The sequence below is a fragment of the Diadema antillarum genome, unplaced genomic scaffold (genome assembly GCF_040938485.1).
Source record: "Diadema antillarum isolate AM-2024a unplaced genomic scaffold, OU_Dant_1.0 seq00001905_RagTag, whole genome shotgun sequence".
Lineage (NCBI taxonomy): Eukaryota > Metazoa > Echinodermata > Echinoidea > Diadematoida > Diadematidae > Diadema > Diadema antillarum.
Window position 1 is genome coordinate 457,887 of NW_027272571.1, and position 12,959 is coordinate 470,845.

Sequence of the window (12,959 nt, forward strand, 5' to 3'; positions counted from 1 at the left end):
AAGTGCCTGAAAGTCTGCTGTCTTACTCCTTCAAGAACTTGAGCCCTCTTTGTCCCTCATTTCCGGTCATCGTCCAGCGTCATTAGGTGTAGGTCCCCTATATTGTTCCGCCTGGGCAAGAATAACGGTTTCAGCTCGTTACTCCGAAGGCTCGTTATTCCGAAAGCTCGTTAATCCGAAAATAAGATAAGGTCCCTTTTTCCGAAGTTTCGTGATTCGAAAAATGAAATATGAGTGGTCATTCCCGAGGTTCGTTCATCCAAAAAACGAAATAAGGTTTGTAATTCCGAAGGTTCATTAGAACAGCACTGTCTTTGAATTTTCGGTATAACGAACCTTCGAAATAACAAACCTTATTTCAGTTTCGGATCGATTATCGAACCTCTGGATTAACGACCCTTATTTCACTTCTGGATTAACGAACCCTCGGAAAGACGATTCTCATTTCATTCTTTTTTTTTTAATCACAAAACTTTGGAATAAAGTCGAAATTTTCGGACCAATGAAGCCCTTCTTATTTTCGGATTAACGAACCCATGAGATAGGTATAGGGAAATTGCACGTTACGGAATAATGAACCTTCGGAATAACGAACCTCATTTCATAATCAGATGAACGAGCCCTCGGAATAACGAACATTACCAAAAAATAACAACGTTACAATTATTATTTTTTTTTTTTGCTTTGCATAAAAGCACAGACAGAGAGACAAAGATAAAAACAAAACAAAACAAAACAAAACAAAACAAGCAGAATGCTTCCGAAATTTGAACAAAATGAGGTATTATTAGAGGACCAGAATTAATAGACTATTACATCTGCCCCGTTGCATGGTAGCTCGTCTGTGATACTGTGTGTAGGTCTATACTCTCCTGCTCACGAGTAGCTTCCCGAGCCAATGCTGACTGGATGCACCCCACGCTCATGGGACCATTTTTTATCCTCGTTGGCCGCTCGTTTATATGCATTGCATAGAGATGTGTATACTTCACTCATGCAGCTTCGATAAAGCTGCAATGTTATTAAGACTGAAGACATGAAGTTGCAATATGACATACCTTTGTACCTTTCAAGCTAAAAAATCTGTCAAGTGTGGTTTCCTTTGACAACTAGATCTAGCCTTCTCAAAATTTCGATTTTCATGTTCTTCAGTGTTTAGTTTTTGTAGAGCTAATCAAAGAAAAACAAACCAACGAACAAACAAACCACTAGGACGCAAAAAGAGACAACTGCTATGGATGGTTGCATAGTTCTTGAATGTTGGGAGAAGAGACAAAACATGACGTGTCACGCGAATGGTTTCTAGACAAGGAATGCGCTCGGGGTTAATATCCATTGTGTGATAATTCATCAGCTGTATCAGTTGTGCACACTGGCACAGAGTTGAATATCATCAGTGACCTCGGTATGCACCGTTCTTTAATGAATTTATATTTATAAGCCAGTTCGGAGTTAGCTCATGGGCAAATTGGTACGAATTACCTCTGTGGGTTTTTTTTTTTCTCAGTCGGATAGGGACACTTTATTCGTTTTCAGAGTGGCATGTAAGAATGCATAAGCTTTAAGTAACAATGACTTATGGATCCATCAGTCCTGTTCAAACAAAGAATGAACCTGCGTAGACCAGTGATGACCAGAATGATCCGTCAATAAATAATTACTTGGGAAAGCATCCATTTCATTATTTTGCATTGAATGTATTGACAATTTCTTTCTATTGATATTAATTACATGAATAATCATTACATCACTAATGCTTATCCCAGGGATTAAAAAAACAACAACATAGTACGAATAATGACCTTCTTTCTGCTCATGCGCGAAGTGAAACTCAAACTGGCTTACTTCATGTGAGATTTTGGTCACAACCACTCAAATGCATAGGGACATGGTGTATTGTTTAGTGCATTGTTTATACAGTGTATCGTATAGTTGATGGAATTGCCGGTATGTGAAATGTGTATGGAGAGTACTGGTTGAGCAGAATATCAGTTCATAATTGTCTGTGTAGGAGTGTGTGTGTATGTGTGTGTGTGTGTGTGCAATATTGTCGATGGTTTTAATGTTGCAATAAATTTTTCATTATTCACTTATACTGGTTGTGCTGTACTCATTTTTTTCTTGTACTTACTCTCTAAAAAAAATCGAGTGAAAATATTCACTCCTAAAGGAGTGAATACAAAAAAGAGTGAATTTAGAGTGAAATTGGAGTGAATTTCGAGTGAAAATGTTCATATTCACTCATTTTGGAGTGACCTCAGGGATCGCTCGAAGATTTTGGAGTGATCCCTGACGTCACTCTAAAACGAGTGAAAATGAACATTTTCAATCAAAATTCACTCCAATTTCACTCAAAATTCACTCTTTTTTGTATTCACTCCTTTAAGAGTAACAATTTTCACTCGATTTTTTTTTAGAGAGTACATCATCATGTGAAAGCTCTTAATATTTTATCACGATGTGTTAAATTTGCAGCCGAACCTTTATTTTACGCACAAAGCATGCAAAACACACGTTTTCGTATACTTAATAATGTAGATATGTATACATAGTTATATATATATATATATATATATATATATATATGATATACAGGGGCCGAGTAACCGGGTTGTGGCTGGGAGGGGAGGACTGCAGCTCCCCCCCCCCCCCCCCCCACACACACACACATACACACTCTTTTGGATTAAAAAAAGGGGGAGAGGCACAGGGAAACACATATTTTTTTAGTTTCCGTCCCAAGATTCCTTTCATTTTAGGCGGGAGACGGCGAGCAGACCATTCACTCTTGATCCCCAAACCACATCCATATCACCCACCACACACATACACTTAAATAACTTCCGTGACTCCCGGAATATTTATATAATATTGGATGGCCTTGAGATTAATACAAGGAAATATTGGACGAGCTATGCACAAATATTGGACGAGTCGAAGACGAGTCCAATATTTTGCTTAGCGAGTCCTATATTTCCTTGTATTAATCGAAAATAGGACATCTAATATTATCATTATTATCCTACAGAGGATTTTAGCAAAGAATATTTTCACTTACCCCGGCTTTCTGTTTCAGAGTGCTGTATGGTCTCTTACTTAGCTACTGTACTTGATCCTGACATGGGGTATGGGACACTCTTCAGTGTTAGTTAATCTAGATCTACTTCATTCCCTGATAAAACAGTGATCGAATCCATGGTAGCAGTCATGTTACTGTTAGGCCGAGATCTAGCTAATTTACACCAGAATTAGATGTTCTTGTATCCGAGATCTGAGACACAAATCACGCCGCATCTTCCGTAGATCGTGAAAGATCGAATTACTCGTACTGTAGTCCTATGGCCTACTGTACTTAGTATACACATAACGTAACATGCATGCAAATGCAAGCGGCGGTGGCCGGCTACATGTATTTGTATATCGCGCGCGGGCTATCTAGCAGTAGCGCTGAGCTGGGGGGCGTTTCATCAACGAGTTCGTCGGAGGTTTTCACCGACGAATTTACTATCAGCCAATCAGACGCAAGGGTTTACACTGACAACTGTTAAAAGCTAATGAAATCCTTGGTCTGATTGGCTGATAGCAAATTTGTCGGTGAAAACTCCGACGAACTAGTTGATGAAACGCCCCCCTGATCAATCGTCGCCTTTGTTTTCATCAAACCTAAATTTAATTTCCTGGTATGAAAGTGATATTTTGAAAAATTGTATGCAAAACAATTTCAACTAATTGATATATAAAATTTGTTTGTATAAACACAGAATTTTAGAAAAAAACGATATTTTAATTAATTCGTGATTGACCAATCACAGACGCTTTTACTTCATATTTCAGGTCATCTCGTATATATCTCAGCCAATCACGGTGCAGTTTATAAAAAACTTTGGGGAATCCCCCTCTTGCCGTCCAATATCTTAAATATTGGTCGCCTCGGCAAAAAAAAAAAAATATTGGTCGAGTTCAACAAACTTTCTAAGTGGGTCGGAGGTGTTATGATGTTCGTCGACAAAATAACACTTGTATTTGGGCTCTAAAAATCCTCTGTATGGATAATAATATGATATACTGTATGTATAGATATGAAACTTTATTTCGATCACATGTATTCCAATTTTCACCACTCCGAGATCGAGGTATCAACGCGCCAACGAACAAATATTGACTGTTTTACCCACACTGGCAGGTCACCATATGAGCCAGTCATCAACAATGCATATAACGGCTCTTGAGTTATAACCCTTGTATATTGACATAACGTTAATAAAATGATCAAGAACGCTCTATGCTTATGATCTCTGAACCGCCCCCTAACAATAAGCGACTGCAGTTCGAAGCGTGTCTCCATTACGACGCAATAAACTTGTAATCATTTCGAAGATATTTTTTCCCTTCTAATCTTGAGATTGACAGCCGTGTATAGTGTCGAATTGAATGAGCAATGGCTTCCGAGGCGACCGAACCAGAATTCGTCTTCCCTGACGTCTTCAGCGATCCCGAGCGGGACTCTTTCCTGTACGGAACGTTCCCGGAAGGATTCGTCTGGAGCACCGCCACTGCGTCGTACCAGATCGAGGGTGCGTGGAAAGAGGACGGCAAAGGGGAGAGCAACTGGGACGCGTTCTCTCACGCTCCAAACCACGTGAAAGAACAGCACAATGGTGACGTAGCCTGCGACAGCTATCACAAGTAGGTTGCGGTAGGGTCTTCGGAGGTGTCAGATTTGACAAATACATTGTATTTCCCAAAACAAACAAATACACAAACAAATACCGAAATGTCCGTTGGATTTTCACGATGTCTGGGTTAAGGTTTTACGGCATTCTTTAAACGGACATGTGACCTGCAATTGGCTGCATCGATTTCAATATCCAAAGGAATCTAGGCCATATACATGCGTTGTATATACATTCTTAACGTTATCATCACTTTGTGGCACCGTATTCTTGGGGGCTTAACTTTCGTGGAAGTTTTATTTTGTTTGTGTGTGTGTGTGTGTGTGTGTGTGGTTATTTTGTTTCTTTTCAGTAGATTGTGGCAGACTGTTCTGCCGCGACGGAAATTTGGCGCCAGAGTTTTCTGTGTCATGGCCATGTATCTCGGGTGAATGACATGGAGTACAAACTCGGAATTTAATGAAGTGCATCCCATTTGTTTTTTTTTTTTTACTTTTTTAACTCAGTTTTTTAACTGAAAGGGCTACCCTGTGAAAATAAAACGGAATAAATGAATAAATCTGTTATGCTCAGGGGCCATATTTACATGGGCAAGGTTGGTTTGTTCAATAACAGGGCAAAGAGAGGTAGGCAAGCCCCATATTGTTACACTCCGAGGAAATATAACGCTCGATCATGTTTAGGTTGGCATCACACTGTCCCGATATTGACCTAAGATGGCCAAGCGAATACGGAATTGTCAATTTCGCGCGAAGTGGACCCCGAACTTGGTTAAAAGTCAATAAAGAGCCAAGGCAGATACGATGCTTAAAAGGTCACAAGATGGCACCTGAGCCACACTAAACGGCTACACGAAGATGTGAGTCTCTAATGAGACCATCGCAAGATCTTCGGACTAATTTTTGACTTGCCAAAGATTTTTGCCGCCGCTCGCGAAATTGCTGCCAGAGCCTGCAACACCCTCAACAAACCCTGCAAAGGGCTGATTGATTTGCAACAGGATATGCCAGTCAGACTAGCGGGACCTGTGAACTCTTTGAACTTATAGAACAAACACAAACAAAATATCATCAGTCCGGATACCGGAAAGGAAGGAGATTCAGGCTTTGACGTTATCATGGGCTTGCAGGTTGACATTGACCAAATTGCAATTGACGAAGAATGATTCCGACAGTGGGGGTAATACGGCATAATGGATAAGACTCGATTTTCAGTAAGAGGTTCCGAGTTCGAATCCCGTGAAGTGTCTAAAATGCTTTTACCTTTTATTATCATGTCCTTCTTGACCAAGGTGAATAAAATAGCACCTGGCAGCTTTAGGGTAATAGTAATGGCATAAGCCTTCTGGTAGAGCGGTGGAAACACTAAACAGGCTACCCTGTATGAATAAGATATTATTATTATCATTATCATCATCATCATTATCATCATCCTCAATATTATTATCAAAATACATGTTTTACGGGTGTTCTGAACTCCAAGACAAACTAGATGTAGAAACTCTAACTTATAATTTCAAGAAACAGTTAGTGTACTATCTAACATACTTATTATTAAAGTTAAGTTTTAGTCGGGAGAGGAGGGACTGAAAAAAAAAATACAGTCATCACTTTCGTACTTTGATTTAGTATCATGTTTATACTGATAATTACCACCTAGTGCTTACTACCCAGGACAATTCGCCGCCGAAAGTGCATTGCATCGATTAAATGTTATATATCAAGGTGTGTAACAGGGCTCTGTTAAAAGAAGGGCATACTCAATCATATGACTACATTGTTTTATAATTTGGCCTGGAGGCTAAGATGAAGAGAGAATCTGAAACAACATCGACGTTGATTAATTGTGCTAAGAATGCATGAAAAGACCTATATTATATAACTCCCACTTGTCTCTGTTGAACACTTAACTTTGTGTAACATAACACTGTGTTGACAGTGATAAAAACTATACCGTGGTAAAAAGTAGGAGAGGAATTGCGTATTTTGTTATACTAGCGTTTGTACATTTTCGAGAGGATTGCGAATGACCCACAACAAAACCGGGCATAACCCTTCCTGTTCATCATCGCAAACGGCATACTGATGTGGAAAATTATAATAAGATTGCGCCATTTTCAAGATGGGTGAGAATTGCATAATCTAAGAGAGTCTACATTGATTCGTCGTTGTATATTTACATAATGTTAGGCAACATCACAGCATCTCTTACACGTGCTTGATGATGATCCATCTATTTGGTATTGATTGCTTAATGCAATCCTTTCATATAATAGTGACAAGGGTTATTAGTAGTCCTAAACGATGTTTGTCAATGTTTCATGAACACATGAAACTTAACTTGGATAATAAAAGAAATCAAGGTTTGATTTCGATGAAACTTTCACCTAGATTTTTGTTTGCTTTCACAATTTCTCAAAAACAAAATTAACATGACATGGAATTGTATTTTAAAGCTTTCCCTGTCAAACGTTCAATGACAGATTTGATGATTTACATTAAAACATGGAGCAACATCAATCATGGGCCACTAAATATTTCAGTTCATGTCATTCTACAATGATTTTATTGAAGGTACAAAGAGGACGTCGCTCTCATGAAGGCGATGGGGATGAAACACTACCGCTTCTCCATCTCGTGGCCTCGCATCCTTCCGAACGGCACGCTGAGTAACGTCAACGAGGCGGGCATCGCCTACTACAACAATCTCATCAACGAACTCCGAGACAACGGTATCTCCCCAATGGTGACCCTCTTCCATTGGGATCTCCCTCAGGCTCTCCAGGATGTCGGTGGCTGGGCCAACGAGACTGTCATCGAGCACTTCAAAGACTACGCCGAGCTTTGCTTTCAGCGCTTCGGCGATCGTGTCCCTCTCTGGATCACATTCAACGAACCATGGGTCGTGTCGGTTCTGGGTTACGGCTTAGGTATCTTCGCTCCTGGGGTCAAGGAGATCGGAACCACGGTATACAAGGTGTCGCACAACATGCTCAAGGCACATGCGCAGGCGTGGCACACATACGATGAGAAGTATCGGAAATACCAGGTAATTTATTTGCCCAAGGACGCATGATGGATTCATGTAAATCTACTTCCTAGTGAAGGAAAGGACTGTATAGATTGTGATTTTTCCGTAAATTACTGGCGAATTTTTATTTGCTACAAAAGGAGGTACATACTGCAGGAATTCTGCCAGGGTGTTCCGTTTCACGGTAGGTTTGGTGGGTATACTGAAACACGAGCCTCAGAAAAATGACACTACAAGCAGACTGCTGTTTAGAATAGCAAATAACTTTGACAGTCGTGTTTTAGCAGTAACTTACTTATTACGTAAAAGTTTTACATCATTTTTTGGAGTTATATCGTGCTATGCCCTTTCGTCCATAACTGTGACACTGCAAGTGTGACACTCTATTCTCTGTCCAGAGATGATTCAACGTTTGAGAGCGTGTTAGTAGAAGAGTCAATTAGTGAATATTGAACAGCCATGAGATAAAAGTTGTGCATCATCAATCAGTCATTACGTTAAAAAATATACGAAGCAACCTAAACATTAAACTGCCTTACGAAAACTGAGAGATTGTTCACAATCAAAGCTCGATTAACTGTTTCTCTCCGTTTATCTGCAGAATGGTATTATCGGAATCACTCTCAATGGTGATTTCGCCGAACCGTTCGACCGCAACGATCCCACCAGCGTCGAAGCTGCCGACAGGTATCTCCACTTCCATTTCGGTTGGTTCGCCCATCCGATCTTTGTCGACGGTGACTACCCGAACGTCATGAAGACGAAAATAGCCGAGAAGAGCAGTGCGCAGGGCTTCAAAACGTCGCGGCTTCCTCAGTTCACCGAGGCAGAGAAAGCATTCATCAAGGGTACCAGCGATTTCTTCGGACTGAATGCGTACACGACACAGTATGCCGTGGCGAGCAAGGATGGTGGTGATTCCAGCGAGCCGAGCTACTTTGCAGATTCTGACGTCAAGAATTGGCATGACGAGACGTGGCCCAAATCCGGTTCCGTATGGTTACGGGTGGTTCCGTGGGGCTTACGACGACTCCTGAAATGGATTCACGGGCAGTATAAGGCGCCCATTTATATCACAGAGAACGGCGTCTCCACTCCAGACGTCTACGACCTCAACGACGTTCTCAGACAGAAGTACTACAGGGCATACATCAACGAAGTTTTGAAAGGTTAGTCTCTCTGTGTCTATGGATCTCTTATCCACAATTGAAAGAATCTTTGTCGTTTTTCATGTTGGTCAAAGTATTTATGATAGCAAATTCTATTGCCATCTTGCGGGGGGAGGAGGGGAAGGCTGAATGCAAACTTGGCGTTTACTCGATCATGAGTTCGGGTTTGTAAGTAAGAGGACAAATATTTTCACTTAATATCCACACAAGCTGTCATGTTCGGTTTTTCCTACACGACATCCCAATAACAAGTAAATTTTTCACGAAACATTTGAAACATTTGAAATTGAATCTGGAAATAACAAGAAATAGATGTTTTGATAACGTTTTAAAGTAGATTTAACCTTTATATTAAGGCATCGTCGTTATCAAGGTTTTGCCCATTAGATTTCTTTGCTGCTGATGTCCCTTCAACTTCTAACTGTTTTTCTTAAACTAATTTCAGTGCATTCAGCACATTAAGAAAGCAACTTGCTGTCAAGAATGCAACAAGTTATCAACTCAAAAGCGTAGCACCGGTCAATAACCCTTCAATCTATTTTCTGCTGCGTCCATGAATTGGTAACTATGAAACCATACTATTTTGTAACCCTTCTACTTTTGAACTATGACCTCGCCTCCCTACCGACAGCGATAAAGGTCGACGGTGTCGATGTGCGGGGATACACCGCCTGGTCTCTCCTGGATAACTTCGAGTGGGCCTCGGGGTACACCGAACGCTTCGGTCTGCATTACGTTGACTTCAACGATCCCGCACGTCGAAGGGAAGCCAAGAAATCAGCCGGCGTCTATGCGACGATCGTCGCCAACAATGGCTTTGTTAGAAATTGATCTATCTATGGCGGACATTGGTTTAGCAGTTGGATCCCATCGACTGTATCAGATGCAGAAAAGTAGTTATTCATCTTGACAGCATTTTGTAATTCAGAGAGCCTATCGGTTGATTGGTATATCCATTGTGATTTGATATCGTATTAAGTCATATTATGCCGTTGAGCTCACAAGATTACATGTTTTAAGTGGAAGACTTGAGAAAGACCACAAATTCCTGAAAATAATGGAGTAATCGTTGCATGCAAACAGATAAGGGCAGGAAACCTAAGTAACGACGGATATAGGCAGTATAACTAAAATCAGCCAAAGAATGCAGATTATGGACAGGGTATTCCAGTAGCATATTATTGTGTGTGGACAGAATTTCTTACTGTGAACTTCCAAAGCAGTCAATGGGGTTAATATAATAGATACGTATAATAAATACTAGTCTTATTCGCTTTGATCCCATGCTCGAAGCCGCCATTCAAAAATATTCGAAGTATGTGTCAAACTGGATCTGCCGCTCAGACGCGAAGACAATTGACTCGTGTCTCATTGCATAATCACCAGCCACTTTTCAAGGAAGATATGTATTTGTGATGGTAATTACTTTTCGCTATCCATACTTTACAAACGATGGGCGGTAGACAATGGTAAAGGCACGGGGGTGCGAGAATAGAAATTGCTCAAATATTGCTGAAATAGATATCAAAATTACTCGACTGCACGTGTCTGTACGCTAATCTGACATATCAATTTATAAAGAACTACATGTATACTTGCAGATGATCCCATATTAGTTTCATTTGACGAAAATAAGGAGAAAAGTGATAAAGCCGGCTTTCCATGAGGGTAAAATTTCAAACACTTTCACAAAATACAGCTCAGATTTACACTTTTGCACATATTTTTGAACGGAATTGACTTTTGTTTTATATGCTTTATCATTAGGTGAAATTTCATTGCATTTGATATATAAACGAGCAGCATATACCCGATATTATGTTAGCGTTAAAAATGAATCTTCAGATTGCTCAGAAAGATGGCGGCTTCTATTATCGAACATCAAAGGCACAAATGCACCTGTGGAATTCTTTTGTCCATCCATAGAAAACTGACAGCTGATTGAATAATTACAGTCAGTTGTAACTCCATCTCTCGAACCTCCTTGATCAAATTGTGTCTGCACATGTGCTGCGTGTGTGCGTGCGTGCGTGTCAGTGTGTGTATGTATGTGTATTGCTTGTGCTGCTAGGAACTTGCTGACTGGATTCTAAAGCTACGTCGATGTGATTCTACCCAAAACATCGAAAATACATCAAGACGGCCGTCTTACAAGTGATGAGCATTGTGACATTGTGTTGGTTTACAAAAGAAACATTTCGTGTACTCGAGGTTCTAGAATTCGTAGGAATGATGATCAGGAGAAATAGTTTACAGCATCCATATCGCACCTTTTTCTACAGTTTCATTGCGAGTTTACTAAACGTGTAACAGACAGCGGGAAAACGGAAAGCACGTATACATTCTTGTACAAGAGCGTCAATATCAACTTGCGTATACAAAGAAAACCACACAATACGCTCCCAAAATTTATAAACGACATGGTATAGGGAATAACGGTCTGGCACCAGCAAAGAACGTTAGCTGTGTTGTGATTATGTGCTAGTAATTCTTGGACAAGATGTCTTTTCTTATGCTCATCTTGACCAATGTGTGTATGGTTACATGGAAATGCTGGGCTATCATCATGTCAGTGCCCTTCTGAAGAATAAGGCTAACACTGTAAGAGGTCGCACTAAGTAGCAGACCATACTTTATGTCATTGCGGAATGCCAAGTCGTGACGACATATTATTATAATATGCGTCTCTTTAGTCATAATGTTAAGGCATCTGACATGTGTGATATAGCTTAGCTGAACATCTACTGCTTCATGGCCGTTCAGCAGGGTCAGTGGATGGAAGGAAATATTTCATTCTGGAATATCTAGATGTATTCAGCAAGTCAAACGTTTTGTTTTGTTTTGTTTTGTTTTGTTTTTCAATCAATGAACAAGCAATCCTAATGCATGGAAATTGTCGTTGCGCCTGGTATTCAATATTTATTGCTGCATGTGCTTTTTGCAATCAACATAATGACTTTTCCTTTTTTTGGCGGAGTCTATTTTTTAACCTTGAAATGAAGTGCAATTGATATAGAAAGTATACAAATTTGACAAGTTATCCACAAATTCAAACAACGTTTCCTTCCACTAATATACCAGTCCGCATGAATAATGACATTCCGTATTGTTTGATTTATATTCCTTTTTACTTTTTTTTTGTCAGTCATAGTTTGTTATGCTAGGTAATGTAATGTATCTCTTTACGCTCAATTTCGCTCTTCTAAACTATCGTCGCATTTCCTACCGAATTCATGAAAAATCATGGGCATACATAATCGAACAGGAGTATGTATGCCCATGATGTCTTATCATGGCTACTACCAAAACACTTATTTACGTCGATGTAGGGCAATTTGTCAATCAGTCGCAATAAAACAATTCAAGGCAACATTTTCATTAATTTTAAGATTCATTAAGCTGTTCGCTTTCACTGTTATTTCTATGACAATTTTCTGTGTAGGCCTACTTACAGCCATATTATGACATCAATGAATTAAAATCAATGAAAGTTGACTCCAAAAGACTATTTCAAAATGTGTTGCTTTCGATTTGTTTATCTTTTTACCAGCGTATAATTTCTTGCATTTCTGCTTGATTATAAAATAATTGGTACGTACATTCAGACAGCATACAATACGACATAGTCTCGACACCATAGTCTGAAAACTCGTATAAGTGGCTGGAATTGAGAGTGTCTTCTGTTCTTGGCAATTGACGCACAGACAAAGTTACACAAACGAATCTGAAGCTTGATAATGATGATTTTGAATTTTATTATACACATTTACTCACCACCTGCATGCATACTAAGAAGAGTAATACGTTCGCATCGCAAGCTTAATAAAGTGTACTCTACATTTGCATGACCTTGGCAGAGGAAAAGTAAGATATTTCTCATACACGCTTTTTTTTTCTTATGATATTTTATTGATTTCATTCAAATCATTCATAAATCAACCCATTCTACCCATTCTGGGTGTAACATGAACATAAACAGTAAAAATGCCCTCCAAAACACAAACAAATCCATTTATCAACTTATACTGCCAATCATCTCTCTTCAACATAACAACTCGATTATAAATCAATCCTTGACTGACAATTG

General features: G+C 39.6%; 1 protein-coding gene across 1 annotated transcript; it reads left to right on the top strand.

The window, feature by feature from the left end:
• Positions 1–4,313: 4,313 nt before the first annotated feature.
• Positions 4,314–11,288, top strand: LOC139713111 (cytosolic beta-glucosidase-like). The gene is made up of 4 exons (XM_071624867.1): positions 4,314–4,686; positions 7,247–7,721; positions 8,305–8,872; positions 9,504–11,288. Exons 1-4 carry the CDS (start codon positions 4,439–4,441, stop codon positions 9,701–9,703), a joined length of 1,491 nt encoding a protein of 496 aa, XP_071480968.1. The 5' UTR covers positions 4,314–4,438; the 3' UTR covers positions 9,704–11,288.
• Positions 11,289–12,959: the final 1,671 nt, after the last annotated feature.

Coding starts and splice junctions, on each gene's coding strand:
- LOC139713111 (XM_071624867.1), top strand. CDS start 4,439: ATGGCTTCCGAGGCGACCGAACCAGAATTCGTCTTCCCTGACGTCTTC. Junction 4,687..7,246: donor GCCTGCGACAGCTATCACAA/GTAGGTTGCGGT, acceptor ATTTTATTGAAG/GTACAAAGAGGACGTCGCTC. Junction 7,722..8,304: donor AGAAGTATCGGAAATACCAG/GTAATTTATTTG, acceptor GTTTATCTGCAG/AATGGTATTATCGGAATCAC.